General features: G+C 44.1%; 1 protein-coding gene across 1 annotated transcript; it reads right to left on the bottom strand.

Annotated features, from left to right (window-relative positions):
- TMBIM6 (transmembrane BAX inhibitor motif containing 6) lies at positions 1-26129 on the bottom strand. The gene is made up of 10 exons (XM_066585858.1): positions 26037-26129; positions 11764-11855; positions 9451-9559; positions 7542-7662; positions 5654-5702; positions 5301-5398; positions 4576-4655; positions 3888-3988; positions 2794-2869; positions 1-2085 (listed from the first exon to the last, which is right to left on the bottom strand). The coding sequence occupies exons 2-10, from the start codon at positions 11817-11819 to the stop codon at positions 2062-2064; spliced, it is 714 nt and encodes a 237-aa protein (XP_066441955.1). The 5' UTR covers positions 11820-11855; positions 26037-26129; the 3' UTR covers positions 1-2061.

A 26129-nucleotide genomic window follows, 5' to 3' on the forward strand; every position in this document is an offset into this window, starting at 1 on the left:
TTTGACGTGTTCTGTAATTTTTTATTTTAGTACTTTTTAGAACTTGTACAAATTAATTCTTAGTTTGGTTTATCGATCAAAAATTTCCACTGCGTTCACAGTCAGTTAATGTTTTCAAATCAGAGAAATCACTGCACTATAAAATAAAGTTATGAAAACATGTTATACATTTTTCACATAGAATTTTTTTTTTTTATTCAACGTACTTCTTGGCACTGTTTCTAAAGCAGCTTGCCGTAACCCTAAAAGCATGCAGGGGTGAGGGCAAGGGGGACAGCAGAGGGAAAGTAACACTTTAATCCAACCTCCTGCACAAAGTCTCAGACTGAAAAAAAAAAAAGTGGAAAACGAGTGGAAAACCCCGCTAACAACGCAGTCAACAAAAGGTGACCATACATACTGAAGTACTGCTGCCAATCAGGAACGATGGGATGAATGCCATAGTGTGCATGGATACAGATACTACCTACTTGGAGTGGTTTTAGACAGGACGACTGTCAGGCGCTTAAGCACCCGACCTCTGTTCCTGTGTTTTCAAACAAGAGAGCGATTATTTAGGAAACTATGTAAAAAGGTCCTCAAAAGATCTCAGACGGGGGATCGTTCTTGAGCAGAAAACGAGACGAGATTACGTTTCTGGATGGAGATCATATCCCAGCCGCTGCAAAGATGGATTTCCAGCCGATTCGATCTTCTCCGATTCCATCATACAAGAGATGGGTGACTGGTCAAGCAACTTTTGGATCAAGACCTGGTTATAAAAGACCTGGTGTGAGTATCGCGAGCGTGAAAAGCTCCAGTCATTAGACGTCAAGGTAGACTTCATCAACACCATAGAGTTCCACTCCCAAAAACCACAGAAATCTATTTGCAATATACTACTTCTAAAGCAAGCGAGTCTATGAAATAGAACGACTACACGGAATTCCAGCGTATCAATACTTTTTTGTGCAGGGGTTTCATTTGGATTTGCCTTCTTACATAACTGGTTTTGTGTCTTAAGATCTCCATTGTTAGGACACTTGATCCTGGCAAGCTGGCAAATGTCTAGATATAAACGATGTCAGGGGGAAGAAGGGGCTGTACAGATCTCTTTGCTTCTAATATTTATACAGTGCTTTAAGTCCTTACTAACTTCCTTCGTGAGATGGCAACTTGATCGTTGAATAAACACAAGAGTTGGCAGAAAGCAGGAAAGCAAACACAGCTTTTACACGTCAGGTTTGAACAATTGGGTTTCAGCCAGGCACGGGCACAGCAAAGTGACAGAGGCTTTCACTGGTCTATTCTTTAACGAGAAAAGCACCAAATTATCCCGGGTGTGGACCGTTAGTGCAAGTGGTTAAAAACAGTTAGTAGAGCTAAAAAGCAAAAAAAAGGTTAAACTAAAAACTCCCAACGTTAACTGGGCTCAAAAATAGAGAAATCATGAAATTCCAGTTAAGTTGTAACATCCTTCACATTTTCTGTGGTACTGCTTGGAAATCCTTTTAATTGCCCGATGGTTGAACACGCAAGAGAACATTAGGGGGGAATTGGAAAAGCCCAAACCCACCTTGTCCAAACTCGTAGGTACTCAATGTGCCGTATGTTACACTCTAGATCAGATAGGATAGGGATTTAGAAATTCTTTCAACAGCGACTTACGTATGATGCACAAATTCCAGCACAAAACGTGTCGATTTTTGCCTTAAAGAGACTTGCTCAGGAATATTGTGCCTCAAGTATGCATTTAAGAAACCTCAAAGTCATTTGTTAATCTTCCAATTTTTGCGCATCGTGGCAATAAAACTGACATGAAGAAGATTTAAGCACAAAAAGGATAAAAGAAAAATAAAAGAAACCAAAACAATAAAAGGAAATATCGTAATACAGGCAAATATTAAAAAGAGCTGGGGGAAAAAAGGGAAAAAAAAAAAGACAAAAAACACACACTGGAAAGTTTTTCCCAAGCTTTTCATTACACCATGGAATACAGAGCCAACAGAAAGACAGACTAAAGAGGAAAAACAAACAAAAAGTTATGGAAACAGAAAATGGCAACGATGGGTTTTTGTCCGCTTATTTTCTCTCTTTCTTCTTATCCTAGAAAAGAGAATCAATAAGTTACCAAGCCGGCCGCCAACAACTGTTCATACATAAGCCAACACTAAGTAATGGGCAGCTTAGGCTCTACTAGAAAAAGTGTTTTACCACAATTCCACCGGATAGGTGATAAAAAAAACAAACTGATCAATGGGGGGGCTCACTACTGAGACCCCACCATTCCAAGAGCAGGGGTCCCATGTCCCCCTCTTCTCCTCACTGTGAGTTGCTGAACCCACCTGCAGTAACATGAAACTGAATGTGGTGTTGGTTGTGCATGCACAGTACTGCTCCATTCATTTCAATAGGGCTCACGAGAATAGCCAAGTGCAAGCGCTCAGCTATCTCCAGCAGTCCCAATGAAAAGGAACGGAGCAGCGCCGCAGATGTGCGACCGCCACTCTGTTCAATCTCCTCCTCACTGTAGGGAGTGCAGTGAGGAGGACATGGGACCCTTCTTCTCAGGATCAACAGTAAGACCTCCACTGATTTTTTTTTTTTGATTTTTTTTTTTTTTTTTTAACACCCATCCTCTGGATAGGCAATAGTCATTTGTGGTATGACCACTTTGAATGGAGGTTAACTTTAGAAGACCTGAAAGGGCAATACTAACATTTACTTAGAAAAACAATGCAAGCTAATAAGTCCGGGTTCTCAATTAGAGAAATCTTAAAACGTTTTTCAAGAATCAAGTTACAGAAAACATACCTTCTCGTTCATAGCCAGGATTATCATGAGTTTCCTGAAGATGGTGATGAAATCAAGAAACAAGTCTACACAGTGCCTTCAAAGGAGAACACAATTTGGTCAACAGCATCCTTACCATAATTCTCTTCTTTAAAAAGGATATTTTAAGCAGATTACACATTTCACACAGTTAGGGTAAATTATAATCACGTATTAAGGAGCATTTACAGGTTCTATTTGTTTTCCTTTAACCATTCTGTAGTTTAGTCCAATTGAAAGGGAACCAGTCAGCTTGAAGAGGCTGCTATCCGAAGTGCAGGCATGAGGTTATAGAGCGTGGGGAGCCGAGCGGATGGATATATAGTTGTACGGGGAATGAATCATTGTAACTTGTAGTTTGGTAATCTGTATCTTTGCTCATTCTGAGCTTAGAGGTCCAATGGGCGGTCCCATCGGTGATTGAGAGCCATTTATGCATGCAGTATCATACACTGCTAGAAGTCAATCACTGATAGAAGCCCAGTGCATGACCTTAAGTTCGGAATGGGTAGGGATATGCCACTCATGAAATAAACTGTACGTGTGCAAGAAAAATTACGGCATGTTCTATCTTGGCGCGTATTACGTTTGCATAAATGCGAAGACGCACATGACGATTGGGGGCATGCAGCATGTACGCAATATCATTGCACACTTGCTGAGTGCATCGCTCTTGTAGGCGCCGAACACATCTGAGACTTTGGGAAAAACACCCAAAAGGAATAGATAAGGAAGGACCACTGTAATCAGTCAGTTTGGATAGTTTCTGTATCAAAAATTGTAAGTTAAGACAGGAAGAGCTGCATGTTCTTGGCCAATCTTATGGGTTTATCTATAATACACACGTGATCACATAAGACAAGTCCAGGCTCTTGAGCCTCAGTTATTGGCTGCTTGGACCACAGAAGGCTTCATAGAGTGTATATCAGCCATCAGTGACTCTCATATAGAAACTAGATTTTCAGAGAATTATCATCAATGGACAAATCCATGACAGATCGGGCGAAGAGATACTCATAAGGCCATTTGTCCTATATAGTAACTTGTAGTAATACAGAAAGAAGGCCATGTCTTACCATACATAGTCTTTATCTCCCCTCTCGGCTTTATCGATAATGAGTTGAGTGTCAAATAAAACAAATCCGCACATGACCACCAAGCCGACGTACATGTGCATCTAAAAGATAAAGATGGGAGTGCATTTATAGAATTAGCATTTTGGTTATGAAAAGGAGAATTTAATAAAAAACCATTTATGTTAGGTGTAGGTAGGTTATTAGTGTTAAAAAGGGATTTTTCCAGGCAAATTCTATCAATTACCTATCCTGAGGACAGGTCATCAATAGTAAATCGTGTGGGACCCACTGCTCGGGATCACCTGTTCATCCAGCCCGCTTTCAGTGTGGCGTGGCCAGACGTCATCATCAGGGGTTGGAGGCAAGAGCATCAGAGAGCTTCACTACTATTGAAGTCAATAGGAACACTTCCTCCGCAGACACCAGGGTCGGGTGCAGAAGAGCAATAGGAGGCAGTACTCCCACTGATTTCAAATGGGAATGAAGCCCTCCATGACGTTTCCTTCTCAGCCTCCAGTGAAAACACCCGGCCAATAAAGATCGCCGAGGATCCTGGGTCTCCAGTGATCAATGGCATTTGCCCAGAAGACCCCTTTAAGTAGCATTCCTTTGCAAGTATGATTAAATAACCAGTCCACCAGCATGATCCTTTCCCCCCTCCATTTATAATCTAAGCAATGTTACTTACTTTGAAAAGAAAGACTGATCCAATGAAGATGTTCACCAAGGAGGAAAGAGTAAGCAGGGTCAGAGCAGACATCAGGATACCTAAGGAGAAATATTAAAAAAAGATGTATATTTTGTGCAGCACAATCCAGACGCCACTAGACATCCAAGCAACAGATGAAGACACACTCAACGATCAGGCTACAAATCATATTACTTTCTTCATGCCATCCATTTAAGTGTGCTTGTCTGAAAAATCATGGCTTATAAGAGTAATTACAGTGCCACGTAGGGGGACACACAGAAAAGCATACCATTCAGAGAACAGCATTGTTCCCGTATACAAATGAGCTTGCACGTGCCGGTAGTAGGTCCCAAACTCAGCAAGTACTCTGTTTTTTCCCAAAACCTCCGCATTGTTGCTTAATGATGGCTTCAACAAGATCTGAGTGCCTCACAGTGATGTAGCCGTCAATCAGCACCAAGAGTAAGGAACTGGGGAGAGTTCAATAAGGTGAGCCAGATTACTTGCTGCACTTAAGACCACCCGCTGGGCACATGGAAGCTCATTTGCTCACAGGAATAAAGTTCCGTTTTCTCTGAAAGTCAAAGTCTATAGGAGGTCAGAAAGGTATGCCTCTGCATGTGTGCCGTACCCAGCATGGTAATTGCTTTAATTCATCTCACATATGCTCATTAATCACTCCTAATGAGGAGGTGACAAATTGCCGGAAGAATAGCACTTACCTCCTAGGAAAAGGAAGCTGCGACTTCTTGCGTACAGGGCACTGAGTGTGAAGCAGATGAAGATCACGGCTGTGCCCATGAAGGCGGTAGGAATGATGCTGGAAGAAAGCAAGATTGTTTGGTCACATTACAGTAAAATACGGGTACAAAGCAGCATTATAGACTGTGGCAACGACAGGCTCAGTCCTAGTGTGTGAGCCCCAAGCAAAGGGATCTCTCTGCAGCTTTGTAGAACAAGTTATAACATTATATTGCCTTATGAAGCATATAACATTTACTTTGAATCACCGGAATACCCCCTTAATCTTCCCACTTTATTAGCCATAATGAACAGCAGGTTAACATGCTAATACCTGGGGTTAACTGCAATACAAAGGTTTAAGATGGGACCCAAGCCGCAACCTGGAAGACAAAAATGGACATTTATACTCGGTTTTCAACATATACTCAATTTCCTTCCTTTTTTTTACCATTATAAGGAGCATAAATTCCTCTAGCAGATGCAGGACAAAGACAATCCGTGCCCCTTTTACCACCTTTCATATGTAGCGCAGCTTAAGACCTTTCCTGATTTCTAAGTCATTAAATGTTTTGTGCTCTGATATAGGGTAGCTGCCATTTTAACAACTAGAAATATCTGCATATGTAAATCTTGACATCAAACAAGGTAATCACATGTATCAAACTAAGAAAAAGAATGCACTGGTATTCAAGATTGAAGGTGCATTTACACACAGATGATCGCTCAAAACTCGTCAGAAACCGACAGTTTTGAGCGATCATTTTGCATAGGTACTAATGGGTTAATCAGCCCTTTAGTACTTCATTGTATGTATTTAGAGAACAGCAGGTGGTCTGTTCTCTAAATACCAGCTGTTAAAGAATGTTATCAGCTGTCATCAGCGCTGCCCGTCTTATCATATTGTCCTGAGGGATGAAGATTTCATGCAGACCTGAAGTCAGCGATCACCGAAAAGTGCACGATGGGCGCACATTTATACACAATGATTATTGCTCAAAAGATGGCTTTTGAGCGGTCGTTGCATGTAAAAGGGCCTTAACAAAAGCTTTCAAAAGAAATTAAAAGGTGTTTACTAGGCAAATACTATTGATGACCTATCTTAAAGGATAGGTCATCAATAGTTGATCGTTGAGGACCCGCTGCTATGGATCCCTGGTGATCAGCTGACCACCCGTCACGCTTTCAGTGAAGTGGGTCTGGATATAGCAGGAGGCGGAAAGCAATGGGACCTCTGCCTCCTGTTACATTTCTGCATCAAACCCCAATGAGCTGGAAGTGTAGTAGAAGGCTTCAACTGCCATGGATTTCAAGGGAAGTAAAACCTTCCATGGATGCTTCCGCCTCATACCCCGACCTCGCTGCACTGAAAGTGGGCCAGGTGATCAGCCGATCGACAGGATCCCGAGTGGCGGACCCCAGCCAATCAACTATTGAAGCCCTATCCTGAGGATAGGTCATCAATAGAATTTGCCCAGAAAACCCTTCAATATAGATCACATTGATACCTAATAAATCTGTAACTATCATCCAAGACCAAAAGCCCAGGAAGGTGCTCCCCAAAAAGTCCATATTATGTATATAAACTATCTTCACAAGGGAAGGTGCATTTGCATCAGAGCCAACTAATACAGCAGTGTTTACACCTTTCTCCATTCTCTCATTTTAAGATATATTGGCACTGATGGGTCAATAAGAGGCTCATTTTTTCTATCAGCATACATTTAGAGTGATCTATCCATCTTAAAATCAGCACTCCAAATGTACGGTCATAAAAAAACGAGCCTCTTATTCCCCCATCAGTGCCAATGTGTGACTTTTCAGTGGTCTCAAGTCTTCTAAAAAGGCTCTGGGAGAGAGCAATGAATTGTCATATTGTAGCACTGCCGGGTGAATATGACACTTCTATGATTTATTTTACTCTTGGCTAATATATGTACATCAACATATATTCCTTTTTTTGATGACACATTCCCTTTAAACCTACAAGATGGTTGTACATACCGTCACAATGTAGACTTGCAAAATAAACAACTAATTTTTAATACTGGAAATGTCATTTATCCCATTTATGAGTGGCTAAATATGTCACTGGAATGTGCTGGGTAAAGTCGTTTCATTCTGGCACTTGTACAAGAAAGCTGATCCTTAGACTCTGAGCGGAGCTGCTACACCCTCCGAAAATTATTTATTCTGTTGCAAGTCTGTGAAACACAACTCACCAGAGAAAAAGGCAAAAGCAGCTAAAATTCCCAGGCGCTTCTTCTCATTTTCATAGTTGTGAGGAGTAAACATCAGCCATAGCATGGTGCCCAGAGTGCCTGCAAAGATCAGAAAGCTGCCCTGCAACGACAGATGGAAAGGCGATTTACGAAGGTGTTCAACACTACAGAAACACCACAACTGTTGATTAATAAAAAAGAAGGTGGCCATTCGTGGCTCGGCATATCCCAAGAGGACTGGCATTTGCATTACAACGCACGATGAAGTAATGCAATTTGTCATAATTGTTGCGTGTAAATGTGCTTATCTTTCATTTTCTGCCGAACGATTGATTTCAATTCTGCATGAAATCAATCGTTCGCCAGAAGAGCTGATAAGATGGACTGCACACTGTGTTCAGGCCGGAGAGCGCTGATTACATTGTCTCAGCTCACCGCCCCACGGCAGGACAAAGGGAATGTATTCAGAGAACAGCGGGTGGTCTGTTCTCTGACTACAGCTCCCAGCAGCTCACACGCTACGAGTTGGAACTAATAGGCATTAGTACCAAGTAGTAGTTCTATGCACAATGATCGCTAAAAAGCCATCTTTGTGTCTGAATGCACCTTTAATGACAAATTATAATTGGTTTATTGGTTCAGTTTCTGCAGGCATAAAATGACAAATCGGCCCGTATAAACAAGCAGTCAGTCATCTATAAGGGGCTGCTGTTTACTGTGAATGGAGGTGGGTAGCTGGAAGCCATTTTCGGCCTACTCTGCCCCCATTCACAGAGTGATACTCACTCCTGTGTGAAACCATAGGAGCAATTAGCGCTGAGACAACCGCCGGGCATTGAAGTGCCTGTCAAGTGTCCCGTGTAAAATGACCCCAAGACAAGACATTTATAGCAAGTTTTCCCCCCCCAATAAAGTGTGGCTTCATACTCCTCCAATCTGCACAAAATAGGGATCTTGCCGATTAGTACAACAACTCTTTGAGTCCATTCGGAGTTGTGCAGCCATATAATAGTGGACATTATAGGAGAAAGCATTAAAAGACTTCATTCATGGTAGGCCACCAAGCCAAATGCTTGCTATAGAGATGCTAACCAATGAGGGAATTGGAGAAAGAAGACAAACAAGGAACACAGGCTTATTTAAGGTCTAATAGTTGGACAGTGCAAACTTAGACTAGACAGTCTTAAAATGCACCAGATTTATAACTGTAGTGCCGCTGAATGATAAATCTGTTACATTATAAGACGGCCTAGTCTGAGTTTAGACCACCTGTTAGTTGGCTTAGTTTATGCAAAAATTGTATAGGAAAATGGAGAGTCCAGCGTAGGGTTAAAAGCTTTTGGCCTTTATTAAACAATCCAGGCAGACAGACATGAAGGAACAGAGAGCATGCGTCGTCTTACATGTTTCAGGCAAGTATGTAGCCCTTAATCATAGCTTAAGAGCAACACGCTTGCCTGAAACATGTAAGCCGGCGCATGTTCTCTGTCCCTCCAGGTCTGTCTGGATTGTTTAATAAAGACTGAACGCTTTTTACCCAACGCTGGAGTCTCTCCATTGTCCTGTGCATCAATTGTGGTTTCCAGACAGCCCTTGTGTGGGAGCGGCTGCAGAGGAGCTGGTTTCTAGTTTGCATTACGCCAAACGTTTGGTACGAGTCACTGCAATTCAAGCCATGCCCCCTCTTATTACAAGGAATACCCCAATGTCGAACACACAAGAAAATAAAAAAAAATATATAAAATTTTTTTTTTTTTTTTAAAGTGTCTGAAAGACAGTTTAAGACATAGTAAAAGTGGCACATTGTAAATAAGCCCCCTTGTGTCTCCAGCAGGGTCCTTGACTGTACAGCGCGAAGCAGTAAAATATGAATTGCATTTATTGGCTCTTGAGCTATTCCTGCGCTCACCTGCAGAAACCCGAATACCACGCTTGAATAAGCACCAGCAGCAGCGACCAGCATGCAGAAGGCGAAGGCGCTGTACACTCGTTTCAAGTGCTGTTGTGTGGATTGGGAACTGAAATGGAGCAGACAGACAAAAGGGTTAATAAGAACCACTCAAGATTGATTTAAAGGTTTTTTCCTTTGTAAAATAAAATAAAGAACTACGTCCGTTACAAAAAGGATAAATGGCTGGGTGCCAAGTAGAATAGGTTATTGAATAAGGAACTTTCTTCTTGTTTCTCCTTTGTTTTACAAAAACTTGGAAAATCCCTTTAAATTATCGTGCCCTGGTAATACCCGTTGCTCAGCCCATCACTCTGCCCACACAAATCCTTTTTAGGAAGCATTTCTACTAGTATTTCTACCCGGGTGCTGATGGGCCATGACATGCTCCAGTTTAATAACACAGCATCATAGAAATACTTATAGGACTGGGGCATAAGATCACAATACATTACACATTCTCTGTGGGAAACAAAAACGTAAGAAAACAACAATGTCCGCATTCTCACTTTGCAGCTACGGTTCTAACATCAGTTTCACAGAGAACGTATCCCAGAGCACAAACACATCCTGTTCTTCATTAGCTCCTCAATAATTTAAGTACCAGATTTATTGCCATGTTGGAGCAGTAAATACAAGAAGCATGCGTGGACTATGTATTAAATGGTTTATCCAATACCAATCTGCCCATTTGCTCATGTGGGCAGAACTGATTAAAAGGGGTTGTCCAGTTAACTACTGATGGCCTATTCATAGGATAGGTCATCAATATTAGATCGGCGGGGTTTGCCGCCTGGGAAACCTGACGATCAGAGATTTACCAGCCTGCTGTACAGAGCTGATTTTTGCAGGAAGCTCTGTACTCACTGTAGTGGCCAGGCTTGGTATTACAGGCAAAGTTCCCATTGATGTTAATTGGATTTGGGCTTGTAATACCAAGCCTGGCTACTGCAGTGTGAACAGAGCTGTCCGCTTCCTGCCTAAATCAGCTCAGTGCATGAACACATGAGCTCAGCAAAAAACTGAACAGTTGGGATCCTGCACAGTGGTCCCCTGCTGATCTACTAGTATATAACTGGACAACCCCTTTAATCAAAGTAGGTGTAGTATCTTAGACTAATTATGCATACTAATATGCAGTGTGTATTAGCTAGTCAGAGAATTCATGCAACCAGCTTCATTTGCCCAGGATTAAAGGATAGCGTTAAAGAAAAAAAAAAAAGAACCATTACACCTATAGTTAATTTAAATGGATTGTTACCAAAGACAATCCAAGCCCATATGGAATTATAAAAAGTTTGTTTAGGACACCTTCTATAAACCAGAATGTCCAGCCGCTCAACATCACTGGCTCCCATTCTGGAAGATTTAAGCTGTACTTGTATTACATGAATAGCCAATCACCTAGCAGGCAGTGGGTCCCCCTCAGTTGTTGGGGCAGGGCTGTCTGGAAGGGGACCCGGAGCAATGGGCTGATCACTCCCTGACAGCTGCTTTCTGAAAAATGCTTATGCTGGGTTCACACTTGCCGTATTCCCGTCGGAAATCTCGCGGTTTGGCCGCAGCAAAAACCGCGAGATTTCCGCCGGGAGAACCGCCGCGGCTTGAAGCGGTCCTGCCGCATGCTTTTCCGTTGCGGCCGGCTCTCCCATAGAGGAGAGCGCGGCCGTAACATAAATAAACAAAAATCCGAATGTAAACAGACATGCTGCTTCTTTTGAAACCGCGTCTGCGGCGGTCGCAGCCGCGGTTTCAACCGGATTTTCCGCAGCGGATTAGCCGTCCCGTGTGGACGAGGTTTCTGAGAAACCTCGTCCACATGGCTGGCTAATCCTGAGATTAGCGGCCGCGGGCAGTTTTGCCGCGGCAGAACCGCGGCAAATCCGCCCTGTGTGAACCTAGCCTTAAAGTCCAGCAGAAGAACTTTATTTCCAAAATAAGTCAGCTTACTGCACATCTCATCGACTCGCATAATATAGAATATACAAATATCCCCCGAAGGACTGCAGAATAGGAGAAGTCCAAGCTATACATGTCTTATACAGAATGACTAGCAGAATGTGTGGAAACCCAAGTTGTAGCGAGTCATCACTACTCTGAAACAAAAGTATCTTCCTAACAGCAGGCAGAAGGTCAGAAGATGTTACTGTAGGGTCTGATGTAATACGCTGCGCACAGGGGTCTGGTATATAACACTACACTGACTTTAAGACTCCTAGAACTTGTCTAATAGCCCCAAAACCAAAATGATCGTTACCATAAGAAACTACTTACATGTGTGAGAACTTGAGGAGGGCATCAAAGTTGATATTCCGATCAAGAAAATCCATTGTGAAAGCGATTTTAGGCGTCTTCTGCCTGAACTCCTGTAAAGTCAGAAATAACAGCGGTTAAACACTGCGCAGGCTCGCTACACAAAGGAGAGCGATCTGAAGGAGGGGAGCGATCTGAAGGAGGGGAGAGCCGCTTCTCTACACCTGATCTCCGAGACAAGCCAGGTATAATGAGCATGCAAAAGTTTCTTCCGGGTGAGTCAGACTTCTGAAGGCTCCTGGGAGCTCTTGATCTAGATGGTGCAATTATTGCAGGCTGTTGCAAGAAAACCATAGGCTGAGGCTTCTCCAAAGAGAATACACATGACTCTCCGTTGTGCAGTCCCGCCCCGCAACAGTCACCGCTAATGATTTCCCCTGGCAACAAGTGATTGCCGATACGTAGCTAAGGAATTACATATCAGTAGTGGAACTGAATGCAAAACATGCTGGAATGCAAAAATCATGAGAAAAGGTATATAGATGTCGCCGATTCTTATCACAAAACACACTTTAGGTGCAGTCAGAACGAAGAGGAACCCAACACGGGTGGAGACAAGATACAAGTGCACCCATGTATGTATACACTGCAGTGCGTAAACATTGCATTGTAAGGGGGGCTCCACACACAGCATTTTCTGGAAAACACACTTGCAGTTTGTTTTTTTGCGCAAGAGTCAAAAGTGGTTCCAGCAGGAAGAAGTCCTTCCTTTATAGTTGTTCTTTCTTAAACTACATTTGGTTTTGGCTGAAAAAAAACCCAAAAACAATTAAAAAAAAATCCCATCAAAATCTTCAAGTGGGTTTTCCAAAGAATGCTGTGTGTGAAGCCACACTTAAAAGGGGTTGCCCGAATTATGAACGGGCAGCCCAAGGCCGGCTTCACACAACCGGATTTCTATTGCAAATGGTGTCCAAAGCAAATAGCATATATTGAATGGCATGTAAAATAGTTTTTTCGCTCACATTCATTGATATGAATTGCATATTCCGCGATCAGAGGAAAAATAAAATCAGGATGGGGAAAAAAAAAAAGAATCGCAGCATGCTCTATTTTGCTGCGGATAGCCTCAAACCCACGACGGTGCAGAAAATAGAAATACTGGGAAAAAAAAAAAAAAATCAGTACTGTGCATGACCAACAACGATCGGCTGCAGTCATATGCGATGCAGAAACTACAGGTACGTGGGGTCACCGGCCGGCTTCACAGCCGGAATCCGACCCGGTCAGGTGAAGCCGGCCTAAGGCCTCATGTCCACTCGAAAAATACAATCCGCACAGAATCTGCCGCGGATTTCCGCGGCAGATTTGCTTTAAATGGTATTTTTTTTGCATGCAGATATCCGCACACATTGCTATCAATGTGATAGCAGTGTTACCGATCCGCGGCAGAATGGAGCATGACGCGTTTTCCCCCCGCGCGTGAAAAACGCAATTCTTTTAAAATGCCATCCGCGGGTGCAAAAATCAATTTAATGGACCGCGGATGGCCAATGATTCCCTATGGGCAAAATCCGCTGCGGAATTCGCAATTCCATTTAGCTAGTGGACATGAGGCCTTAGGGATCCCCCCCATGGTGTAAGTCAACAAAACGGCTGATACGTCTCTCCGCTCTCCCTCTTGCTGCCTGGAAAGAGGTGGTCAGAAGTCAGCCTGAGACGCCTACAAACAGGCTGCTGCAGCCAATGACATCGCACAGCAGGTATGGCCGAGCGCGGTCATTGGCTGCAGCAGCAGGTTTATGAGACATCACAGGCTGACTGCAGACTGCAACCACCACAGTGGAGACCAGAGGCGGTGGCAGGGAATAAACGGGAAGAGGCGAGTATCAGCTGCTTTGTCATTTTACCCCATAGGGGACCCTTTAAGCTGCCTTTTCATGACTCGGACAACCCCTTTAAAGGGGATTTCTCACTATACTAGTAATAACAAAATGATAGAACACGCCAGCCTTATTTGAGCTGTGCTGCTCTGGCAGATGTGACCCCACAAACCTCAGTGCAGCCCCCTAGTGTTCACTGTACAGTGCTGCTCCGGATCTGATGATTTTGTCAGACATAGTAATGCGATTGGTAAATTCTGCGGTTTCAGAAGGTTCGAGTGGTGCCTAGGAGCAGACACTTGGTCTCCAGCAGGCAATTAGCAGGTCATGTAAGGCAGCGTCACCCATAAGAACATTTTACCAATACAATAACCTAAAAGGGGGCCTTTCCCAGCTAACAGAGCCCTTTAATTCAAAAGGTACGAAATCTGAGCCAAAGCAGCTCTAAAGACAAGTAATATGCAATCAGCCGGTCTGCTCATTTGAATAGCAAATAGACAGAATGCAAAACCTGAAGGTGGAAATATTCTGCCTGACTGGATGCGGGGTCCTATAACCGTCGTGCATGGATCAATCGTGAGGAAACTTGTAGCAAACATGTTCAACTAGTCTGATCCACCAAAATCGTGGGATCAAACTGAACCTAGATCACCGGCTGAACCGTGTTGGTGCAACGGTTTTGTTTCTACCTGATCTTAGATCAACTCTTGTTGACACCTGTAGTCTGCTGACAGTTTTGGGGTGTCCCCCAATCTCAGGACAAAGTACCTGGCTCCAGAGATTTGTAGGCGACCATGATGGCAGCAGATGAAGCGCTCACCATTGTAGTTGGTGACAGATAGGAGCAAATGCCTAATAGTTATATGGATTATTATAGAGTTGGGACTGGCTTCATATGTGAGCAAGCCTCCACCATAACAGGATGAAAAGGCATTATCACCCAGCAGGTCCACTCGTAGAATGCAACCGGATAGCAGTTGTATAATCATCTAATCCCATAAAACCCCTCTAATCCCAGGAAAGAGGCTGGAAACCCAGAGCAGAGCTCAGGTGCTGGGGCGCTTACAACTTCAAGGCAGTTTTTTTCTCTACTTTAACCCTTTCATAAACAAGGGTCATGGATGCTCTGATGCCCAGATCATATTCTGCAGTTCAGGTATTCCCATTTAAAAAAAAAAATATATATATATATAACTTTATTTTTCATGTTTTTTGGCAGGAAGAGCTCTATTTTCCAACGGCACTATTTAAAGGTACCAAATAAAAGTATTGGAAGACTTTTAAAAATGTCTAAGTAGAGCGGAGTAGGACAAAACCCACAATGGCTTCCTGACGGAATCTTTTGATGCCCATAACTTACATTCTTCTAGCTACAGGGATATGTTAGGCTCGGTTTTTTTTTTTTTTGCAGGGTGACTTGTAGTTTGTATTTGTATCAATTTGGGGAACATGACTGATAGCTTTTCACTCACTCGATATACGGCGTCCCTCTCTGCAGGGGGAGGAGGCTGGAAGAGTCGGGAGCAGTGCACTGAGCTTCCTCTCCGCCCCTCAGCACTATTTGCAAAGGGTGGGGGCGAGCTACGTTAAAAAAAAAACAAAACAGAAAAAAAACAAAACAACTTAGCTCCGCCTCCTCATTGCAAATAGTGGCGAGGAGCGGAGAGGAGGCGGAGAGGGGGCGGGGAGCTCAGTGCACTGCTCCCGGATCTTCCAGCCTCCTCGTCCTGCAGAGAGGGACGCCGTATATCGGCTGGTGTGAATACCCGGCCAATATACGGTCTGAATAAACCCTAATGCTTTCTTTTAACAGCCTGCCGCATGGGGGACATTTAAATACTTTTAAAGGGTTAACAATGGCGATCTGCGTTCTCTCTGATCACAGGTGTCGGCTGTTATGGACACAACAGATTCGGCTCCTGAGCTCGCTCCATACACAGGGCGTAAATAGTTGCTCACATGTTAATGGCACGGGGCGTGTGCTGTTAGGACGTCAATATAACTTAACAGATGGGCACCACGAATGGTGGGGTGCAGCAGTGGATGCGGGATTTGAGTTCCCCTGGGGAAGCCTATTATGTGGCGATATGCGGGGTGGGTGGGCTCTATCTGCAGGCTACTGTATAGTGATATACTTCTTGTGCCTGAGCAGTTATTTGTATCTGCTCCTGTCCCATATTGCCCTTATTTGAATACTGCTGAACATATTGACTAGAGTTTTGCTATTGTTTTTAAATGGTGTCCAATGATTTCCTATAATAAAGAATTTTTGGTGGTATGCACCGCTTTTTGGATACGGTTTATTTTATGTGGTTTTCTTAGGATGTAAATAGCTGTACGCGTGTCATGAAGGGGTTAACAAGCACTAACCTGATTTGTAGTGTAATAGAGAAGCCGGTAAATCAAGTTCAACCACAGTTACTTAAAAGTAAACTAATATGTACTGGTATTTCCTTGTGTACGGAACATTCAGATGGCTGAGCTAGGCCAGGTCCTACTTGTTACACACACAGAGAATAAAGCATATATACAGGGTGAGGCAAAAGTCTGGACACATCCATATACCTGGTGTAATAATGAGGACATTGGCTTTTAATGTGGATCATGCTCTGTAAAGCTTTCCATAGGGCTACCATGGAAAGTGCAGCGCCGGCGTCCACGAGTGGAGAATCATAACGATTCTCCGCTCACCGGATTTAAATTGTGGCATGCTGCAATTTCCACGATTCTCCATGGTGAGCCTATCTATTAGATAGGCTCATCTTGGAGACCTGTCAGCGCTCCCTCCTCCCCCGCAGCAGAACATCGCTAGCGATATTCCACCTCGGCCGTGGACAGGGGGCCTTAATTGGGAGGGAGGCTGCATTTTTTTTTTTTTGGAATGGGAGACATTTTCTGTGACCATTTTGAACTACACCATATTGATTTCAGCACGAGGGGTCATGTGATATCAGTGATATTTCAGCACAAGGGGGCATGTGATATATCAGTCCTGGCCAGGCTTTACTGGAAGCAACAGTTTTGCCCTGTATTGATTTGTTTAGCAGTTAAGGACAGTTTCACAAAGTACTTTACATGAGGTCTTTGACGTGTCCACCATTCTGCCGGATGTCCACGTTTAATCCGCTCTTCCTAAACGCTGAAGAACTGCAGGTGATATTTCTTCACAATACCGTAGGATTCGCCGTTTTGGGCAAAACATCATATTTTTTTTGCACAACTTTATGTGAATGGTGAGGTCAATCGTCGAATTCTCTGCAAAAGGTCATGCAATGTGGTATTTGGGGGGGACTCATATTATAGGGCCTTTATTGATGGATCACCCAAGAGGGGTACGTCCAGATGTTACAGGATACTCTATTCCCATCTGTGCTCAAAGAGAACAGCAGGTTCCCATGTTACTTTCAACAGGATGGCGCACCTCTGTACTTTGCTGTGGCCATACATAGATGCTTTGTTGCGCAGTTCCCTAGGCACTTGATTGGGCGGAGATGTCCGATAGAACGGCCACCATGGTCACCGGACTCAATGCCTTTGGACTTCTATCTCTGGGCTAGTTAAAGTTCCTTGTGTATGCAGGGAAAAAAACGTGAAATACGATTCTCCTGAAATGATTAATCCTTCAGTGCTGTGAAGAAATATCACCTGCAGTTCTTCTGCGTTCACGAAGACTGGATTAAATGTTTAACCATGGGCATCCGGCAGAATGGCAGACACATCGAACACGTCATGCAAAGCACTTTGTGAAACTTTGCCCTCACTTAACTCCTAAACAAGTAAAGATAAGGCAAGAACTGTGTGTTTCTGAGTAACTTCTAGCCAATATGGATATATCACATGAGCTGAATATAATATGGCAGCGTTCAAAATGGCAACCAAAGAATAAAAAAAAAGTACAGCCTCCCTCCCAGTTAATACTCTCACACAATGAAAGTCGATTTTCTCATTACACCAATTAAACAGGTGTGTCCATACTTTTGCTTCATTCTGTATATACCTAGGAGTACAGAAACATCTACCATGCCTACAGGGTATTATATATACACCACTGCATGGACATATAGCTACAAGTATTCCAGTACATGCAAGGGCTGGAGGCGCATACAACATGGTCTCCACCTTTAGCAAAAAAACAGATATAGTCTCAGGACCCATGGACCACTAAGGGGGGTATTCTGGACGGTTGTGTCGGAGATAAAGATTTTAAATACAGCACAGGACCCACGCTTGACCACCACTCCATTTGAGCAACATCTAGCTGTGGTCACCATGCGGCAAGGCAGGGTGCGGGGAGGGACGACACTGGGCTTGCCTATTCTGGCCATCATTGGAGGTCCAAATGGTTTTCATGGCAGTTCTTTAAGCAAATTTTTGTTTTCCCTTTAGTCAAACACTGAAGTGGTTAAAAAGTTGAGAAAGTATCAGTTCTTGAGGCTTCTTCCATGTCAATGTTTTTATTTCAATTCTTCGGCTCAGTCACAGGAGCTAAACAAGGAAAACAGAGGAGCTGCTAGATGCGGCACATGCAAGGTTTAGCGGGCCTTTGATGACAACCTCATGGCGCCACGGCCGATCCTGTGCTTACATAAGCCAAGACACACATCCCTGTCAAATTTTCCTCCCTCCCAGCCAATCAGTGTTTGCCACTTGGCGGTCAGTAATTGCACTTGCTAATGACGAATGCTGAAGCGGGCGGACCAGTAAGCTGCTCAGAAGCATCAGCCCCTGTAAGAGGATGGGCCAATTGCTGACAGCGAAATGGAAATCAGCGATTGGCCGGAAAGGAGGGGAATTTTACAAGGGGTGTGTCTTAGCTTATGCAAGTTCGGCGTTGGGCGCAGCGCCGAGGCCGTTACCCACCTCTACTCATTACTACCCATAATGTTTAATGTTGCGTTAGTAGGCACTAATAACAGCTTCAGGGCGCCGCAGCCAATGCCGCGCTTCAGTAAGCCATCGAATTCTTCTCCTTTCTGGCCAAGTGGTGTTTACCACTCAGCCTTCAATAATTATAATTGATCAACCTTCTTAAGGCCCATTTAGACAACGATAATCACTCAAAATTCGCTCAAAAGACATCTTTTGAGCGATACTCGTTGTGTGCATTTACACGGCCAGATGATCGCTCAAAAAGCAGTTTGAGTGACAGTTTTGAGCGCTCACTTTGCATAAGTGTGTAAATGAAGGCTCACGCTGTATGCAGAAGACAAGCGGGACCGCTATCTTCTGCATACAGCTGTTGTCTTCTCTGAGCATTCAGCTGATATACAGCTGAGTGCTTCGAGCGGGGTATGCAGAACACAGCTGGAGCGCTGTCTCTACTGCATACTCCTGTGTTCACGGAGCGCTCATCTCATATATAGCTGAGCGCTCCGAGCGGGGTATGCAGAACACAGCTGGAGTGCTGTCTCTACTGCATGCTCCTGCTGTGTTCACGGAGCGCTCATCTGATATATAGCTGAGCGCTCCGAGCAGGGTATGCAGAACACAGCTGGAGTGCTGTCTCTACTGCATACTCCTGCTGTGTTCACGGAGCGCTCATCTCATATATAGCTGAGCGCTCCGAGCGGGGTATGCAGAACACAGCTGGAGCGCAGTATCTACTGCATACTCCGGCTGTGTTCACAGAGCGCTCATCTGATATATAGCTGAGCGCTCCGAGCGGAGTTTGCAGAACACAGCTCGAGTGCTGTCTCTACTGCATGCTCCTGCTGTGTTCACGGAGTGCTCATCTGATATATAGCTGAGCGCTCCGAGCGGAGTATGCAGAACACAGCTGGAGTGCTGTCTCTACTGCATACTCCTGCTGTGTTCACGGAGCACACATCTGATATATAGCTGAGCGCTCCGAGCGGAGTATGCAGAACACAGCTGGAGTGCTGTCTCTACTGCATGCTCCTGCTGTGTTCACGGAGAGAATCGTTGTGTATTAATGGGCCTTTACAGGGGCCGATGCTTGCTTCTGAGCAGCTTATTGGTTTCACCCCCTTCAACCTTCGTCACTCACAGGTACAATTACGGATAGCCAAGTTGCAAACACCAAATTGTCAGAAAGGAGGGGAATTTGACAGTGGAGTCTCCCTGAGGCTGTTAATCAATGCCTTCTTAGGGTGACTACCCACTGCAGTTCTTTTTCACTGCGAAATTCGCAGCGTTTTGTTTTTTTCTCCAAGTGTCTATGGGACTTGTAATGTTAAAATCACATCGCGCAAAACTGCGATTTTGCCGTGATGCGTTTTTAACATTAGAAAGCCCCATAGACACCTGGAGAAAAAAAAACGCAGCAGATTCGCAAACGCTAGTAGGTAGTCACTCTTATGCAGAAGTGTGCAAAACAATTGCATCACATGCTCCATTCGGTGTCCGATACTGAAAACAATAAGTAAGCAGCACAAGACCTCCGTGAACTGCGGTAAGGAAAACAAAGAACCAACTAAACATTTTTTTTTAAAAATGTAATTAAAATTTAGTTTGACTTAAGCCCCACTTACACTGAAAGATGATTGCTCAAATGACAGTTGTGTGCCAGTTTTGAACGATCATCTTTGCAGTCTATAGTAGCTAATTAGCTACTTAAGAGCTATGCAGGCAGAGCGGGACACTGCCGCTATCGCTCGGTGAACAATACAGCTGTTCTGTATAAGCAAACAGCTGCATTGTTCTGCGCGCTTACAGCGCGCATCCCGCTGTGAACTACCAGCGGGACACGAGCTAAAAGAATCTTAGAAAACTAGAATTGAGTGAGGAACGAATTGTGCACGAAAATTGTCCGTGCATTTAGACGCAACGGCTATCGCTCAAAAGATGGCTTTGAGCGAATTTTGAGCGATAATTGTGTCTAAAGGGGCCTTTATACATAGTTTTACAACAGATCATGGTGGCTTTATGCTGCTTATCTACTGATTTCAGTATCAAATACTGAAAGGAGCCGATGATGGTTTTCTGTTTTGCAAGCCTCTATAGATGATAGAAAATAGCTATTGAACTGCCCCCTGATGGTGTGTGACATACGAATACGCGTAGGGTCTGGAATATATTAGCAGCTGTGCTACTGTCTACGGCAAACAGTACTGGGGTGATAAGGAGACTGAAGGGGGAGAGAGTTTCCTGTCAAATTTGTGTTTACTTCACCTCTTGCCCTGCTCTGGGTGGTTTTGGGAGCCAGCTGGTAACAGCGGCTGAGTGGCTCAAACCCCTGACCGATGAAGCCTTGTTGCGGCACCTGTATCCTATTACCTCCACTTAAAGTCGTTCTCTACACGCCTTATTGAAATAGGATTTATAATCCAATGTAACATAAGGCATGCATTTCATGCGGCGTTTCCATATTTTTGTCCACCCCATGTAAATAGTCCTACAAAGTAGAAGCCTGTTTAAGTCATAGCCTGCATGAAGCATCTACAAGATAGATAATTGCCCCAAGAAGAAACCAGAGGTAAATGCTGTACGACCCTTTTCGCTTAGACAATTGAGCAACATCTGATTGGCCCAGCTGTTACTGCTGACCGCTCGGTTCATAATATAGTGGCCCGGTTTGGTAATGCAGGCACTGAAGTCAATGGACGCTGCGCCTAGAAAACCAACCTAGGTTGCTGCTGCAACGTTGACCACATTATCAGCATTGACACAGGAAAGGCAAACAGTGGATTGGCGGGAATCCCAAGTGGCGGACAACCATTGACCAACTATTGCTGACCTCTCCGGAGCGTACAACGCCAATAGTAAAGACCGGACAATCCCTTTACATTTACGTTGGATTTCCTCAGACTCGAGAGAGCAATGCCTTCTAATAACCCCTAGTTGCTACACAGCTGCAACATATTAACCAAAATGGAAAAAAAGGAAAGTAACACAGGTTGGTCAAAGTTCATAGAAAGAAGGAAAAAAAGAGTCAACACTATTCACACAACTGCAACACAGAAATTATCTATTAACCAACCCGTCGTACGTGGGACCTATGGCACCCGTGTTATGTAACAATAAGCCGAGTCCAGCTGGTAATCCGTAATTCTACAAAGGACCAGCGTCACCAACAACATGTTCATGGGCGATCTAACAGGATCTACTACATTGTGTTGACACCTGGCATATTTTCGGCTATATCCCTCGTAGTGGTGCCATATGTTACATTAAAAGTTATTCCCTATACACAGAACAGGGGATCCGGTGGGGGTCCAACTGCTAGGACCTCCAACGATTTCAGCCCCGGTGTTTCCCAAAGTGTAGAGATCATATCGGCACCTCCACTCTAATCCCTTCACTGGGAGCGCTGGAGGTAGGCGAGCGCTTCAAATCTGCAATTTCCATCTGAAGAAGAGAGCCGAGACCGAGATCTTGGGATTGGTGGGGGTTCCAACAGTCAGGCCCCCCACCAATAAGCAAATTATCCACAATCATGTGGATAGAGGGATCATTTGCTGTGATGATTAATCCTTTAACCCCTTAGTGACCACCCTATTTTTACATCCTGTCGTTGCAGGACGTTTATAGAGGGAGATCGCGCGGCTATCTCTCTCCATACACTGCAGGCGCCAGCTGTTTATTACAGCAGGCGCCCGTGGGTGACAGCTCCGATGAGCCGCGGGGCTGATAACCCTTTAAATGCCGCTGTCAATTCTGACAGCGGCATTTAAATCCTTCGACCCATGTTCAGGGGTCCCGTATGACCCGCCGCGATGAGATCACAGGGAGCTGTACGGCTGGCTGGCTAGATCGCAGTATGATGTAATGCTACGGCATTAAAAAGCAAAAATGGGGAAAAAAAATAAACTTGGTCACTAAGGGTTAATGTAACGGTGTTGACTGTTCCTCTATTAACAGCGACATAAATAAATTTAGGCTGCCTGTACACGGGCGAGTACGATAATCAGTTGGGCGGATATTGCGCTCAAGCCAGTGATTGTGAGGAGTTTTGTAAGGAAACCGCATGGCTGTACATGTTATTTTCATACGTGTGCGGGAGAGAAAAAAGAAAAAATATGCCTGTTGCTCCAATAGTTAAAAATAGGAGAGAAAAAAAAGCATTGCATTCCAATGCCAAATTTACGTGTCATTTGTTTTTGGCTCCCATATGGAAAAGAAGAAAAAAAACAAAAAACGGGCGATACTTCAACAGCATTGCCCAAAAATACAGCATCCTGACATTATTTTTTATCTCACACTACCGTAACGCACAGAAATCATGTCTGGGGGGGAAAAAACATAGACATCATCCATGTAAATACACTCTTAAAAAGGCATCAATGCAGGGTACTGGACTGCACGGACTGAGATATAGTGGGGAACCCCTAGAACATGGCACTCATAGAATGGTAAAGTTGGAAGGGACCTCCAGGGTCATCGGGTCCAACCCCCTGCCCAGTGCAGGATCACTAAATCATCCCAGACAGATGCCCGTCAGCACCATTGTCTTTTCGGTTGGGGGTCCGATCGCTGTCACTCCTACCAATAACATGAACAGAGTGAATTAGTTGCCTGCGGAGAATCCCCATCGTATTACGATACAAATGAAGCTGATGAAGTTTCAAGAAAATCTTTTAAGCAAAAATGTTGAATTTGTTTGGCAAATCTTCAAAATTTACAGGTATTTGCCCCCAGGAGTTCACATATTAGTTCTCCGACCCGGCCCTTACTCCATGCCTGGCAGCAACACCCTGAGTCACAAGACCAGCAGGGGACGAGAGGCAACAGAGTAGCAGCTTCTGCAACGTCTTCTCGCCTGCTGGAAGAGTTACTGGATTTGATACTTTTCTAGAACCTTTTGATACTGAGATCATCTGGAAGAACGCGGGTCCAGTGAGGACATAAACCCCACTGCGGTTTGAGATCTTTCTCCCTTCCGCAGATACATCGAATGGATACAATGTTGTCTGCACTGAGGAGATCATTATATATAATATATACACACATATACATACACATTGCAGTCAATGGTAAACATGGCTGCTCATCTCCATGTACTTATTAAGCTATGCTGCTTTTTTTTTTCCTTTTATGATCGAAGAAAAAAAAAAAAAGAGATAAGCTACCAAACCGAATTAAAAGAGTTGTCCGAGTAGTTTTTGTTTTTTGTTAAAGTCTTGTTCCCCATTAAGGGTGTTTCACATCTGCACTCGGGGTTCTGCTTTTCTGTTCCATTTGGGGAGCAGGAAAGGGGAATACTCACTATTGAACGGCTCCGTCTTAGAACAGAACCAAACAGCGCCATTGTCATTGGCTATAATGGGGGCCATTCAGTTTTCGCGCAGCTGCCCGGCTTTTGGACGGAAAAAAAAAATGCTATGTGCATGGTTTTCCATATACCAGATGCATTCCGCACACATGAACGTACGCTTAAACCACATGTGTCTTTACATGGTTTTGTCATGCATGCAACATATGTCAGGGTGGACGTCCCTTTAGCCGAGTATATTATCACACGTCTGTATTATGGATGACATCATACCCGCACGTCATCAGTGTTCGATCTGTATCTGCCGTCACCGGTTTTATTTTCTACTGGGCAGATATGGATCCATATCTGCAACACACACACACACACACACACACACACACAGAGACTGTACCAATGAATGCAAATAGGGGGGCAAAAAAACGGCGCGACTAGTGCACGCCGCACTTTTAAAACCACAACCGTGTGAATAGATACTTAGATTTACATCAGCTCTGTAAAACGCTAATCAATTACGGAGTAAAAATGCGCTCATCTGAAAGCGGCCGTACGTGGAAAATGTCATCACCCTAATCATTGTGGCAGCAAGTAAACACTCTTGGGTGACTGTTAACCCCTTCACACCCCTGGCATACAGTTACGTTCTGCCTGCCTGAGCTTGGTATGAATCGAGATCAGCAGCCGATCCCCTTCCATACACGATTGGCGACAGCCGTCACCCGTCCACAACCGTCGTGATCAGTGTGAACACAGTTAATCCTAGGAACGCCACTACTAATTCCACCCGTGCCATTTAAATGCCCTGATTGGCCTCCCGCCACGAGTTCATGAGGTGCTGTTCAGTTGCCATAGCAGCCAGGGGCCTTCTGAAGCCCTCAAGGGCTGCAATGACTGATTGCCTCTCACGATAGGCCTGGGACGTGGCTTCATAGACAACCTGCCAGAACATGGTATAATGCAATACTAAGGTACTACATTATACTGTAAGAGCATGCAAATCATTACAAATCCAAAAAAAGTTGTATTAAAATTATTAGAAGATATAAAAAGTTATAAAAGTTTAAGCTCCCATTTCCCATATTTACAATAGAAAAAAAACAACAACAACACATATTTGATGGCGTCGCATTGAGAAAAGTCCAATCTATCAAACGAGCATGTTAGCCTGCATGGTGAGAAGAAAAAAGGTGCACAAACACCAGAATTACACTTTTTTTTTTCTTTGTCACCCCGCCTCTAAGAAAAAAGTTAAAAAGTGATCAGCAACTCCCGGAAACTGCAAGATTGTATCAATAGAGACTGCAGGGAGTCACGCGAAACACGAGCCCTCAACCATGGAAAAAAGTGACGGCCGGCAGAAGAAAGGTTTCTTTCCCCCAAAATGGTACATTTTTTAACTGTGAAAAAAAAAAAAAAAAAAATGGATCTTTCCATTATATCTAGTCATTAGTGCACTGACCGACAGAATAAAGCTGCCACATTTTTGCCGCAGTGTGTACGCCACAGAAACAAGACCCGCCCCCCGCGATGGCGGGATTGTATCCCCCCCCCCCCTCCAAATGACAACTTAAGAGTTTTTAAAAAAAGTTTTTTAGTACATTACATGGTACCATGGAAAAATACAACTTGTCCCACAAAAAAAAAAAAAACACCCGTAGACAGCAGCGGCGATGGGAAAATAAAAAAGGTGAGATTTTATTTGAAAATTGGGAGGGAAAAAAAAAAGAAAAACGTGAAATTAAAGAAAAAAAAAAGCAGCTTCCCTAAGGGGTTAAACTAGTTTACATTACGAGGACTTTGCTCTTTGCTCCCAGATTACTATCCCTATAGTAGGGTCAAGGTGACAGCTGGATGTGCGCCGCCACCATATGGTACCAGCACACATGTCATATATATATATATATATATATATATATATATATATATATATATATATATATATATATATATATATATATATATATATATATACACACACACACACACACATCTGATGCACTGCCTCGTCCATAGGCCCCTGCATACAATAACACATGACGGCTGCTCCTTTCACTTTCAGCCTCTCCCCCCGTATCTGCTCCCATATCAGCAGTGCTCTACTGCCTCCAGTCACGTCCACACAGCACGGGCCGTCGGTTATGCCCCGTCCTGCGGCAGGGCCGTTCTCTCCTAACACACAATAGACAGTATGGCGACCGTGGCCCGCAGCCCCCACGCACACCCTCGCCGCCGCTACTCACCCGTCTAGAAGCCTCGGTGTCGCTTCGCTGTTTGTCCCTTCGCTTCCGCCGTACGTGTCACCCCACCAACGCCCCGCCCCTTCTCTGTTGTTG

Source organism: Eleutherodactylus coqui, chromosome 1 (assembly GCF_035609145.1).
Source record: "Eleutherodactylus coqui strain aEleCoq1 chromosome 1, aEleCoq1.hap1, whole genome shotgun sequence".
In the NCBI taxonomy this organism is placed as follows: domain Eukaryota; kingdom Metazoa; phylum Chordata; class Amphibia; order Anura; family Eleutherodactylidae; genus Eleutherodactylus; species Eleutherodactylus coqui.

What these genes read in the sequence shown, in the direction of transcription:
- TMBIM6 (XM_066585858.1), bottom strand. Translation starts at nt 11,819, where the DNA reads ATGGATTTTCTTGATCGGAATATCAACTTTGATGCCCTCCTCAAGTTC. An exon ending in TGTATTGCAGTTAACCCCAG is followed by an intron (nt 5,399 to 5,653) that starts GTATTAGCATGT and finishes GCTTTCTTCCAG; the next exon opens with CATCATTCCTACCGCCTTCA. An exon ending in GGAGATAAAGACTATGTATG is followed by an intron (nt 2,870 to 3,887) that starts GTAAGACATGGC and finishes TCTCCTTTGAAG; the next exon opens with GCACTGTGTAGACTTGTTTC.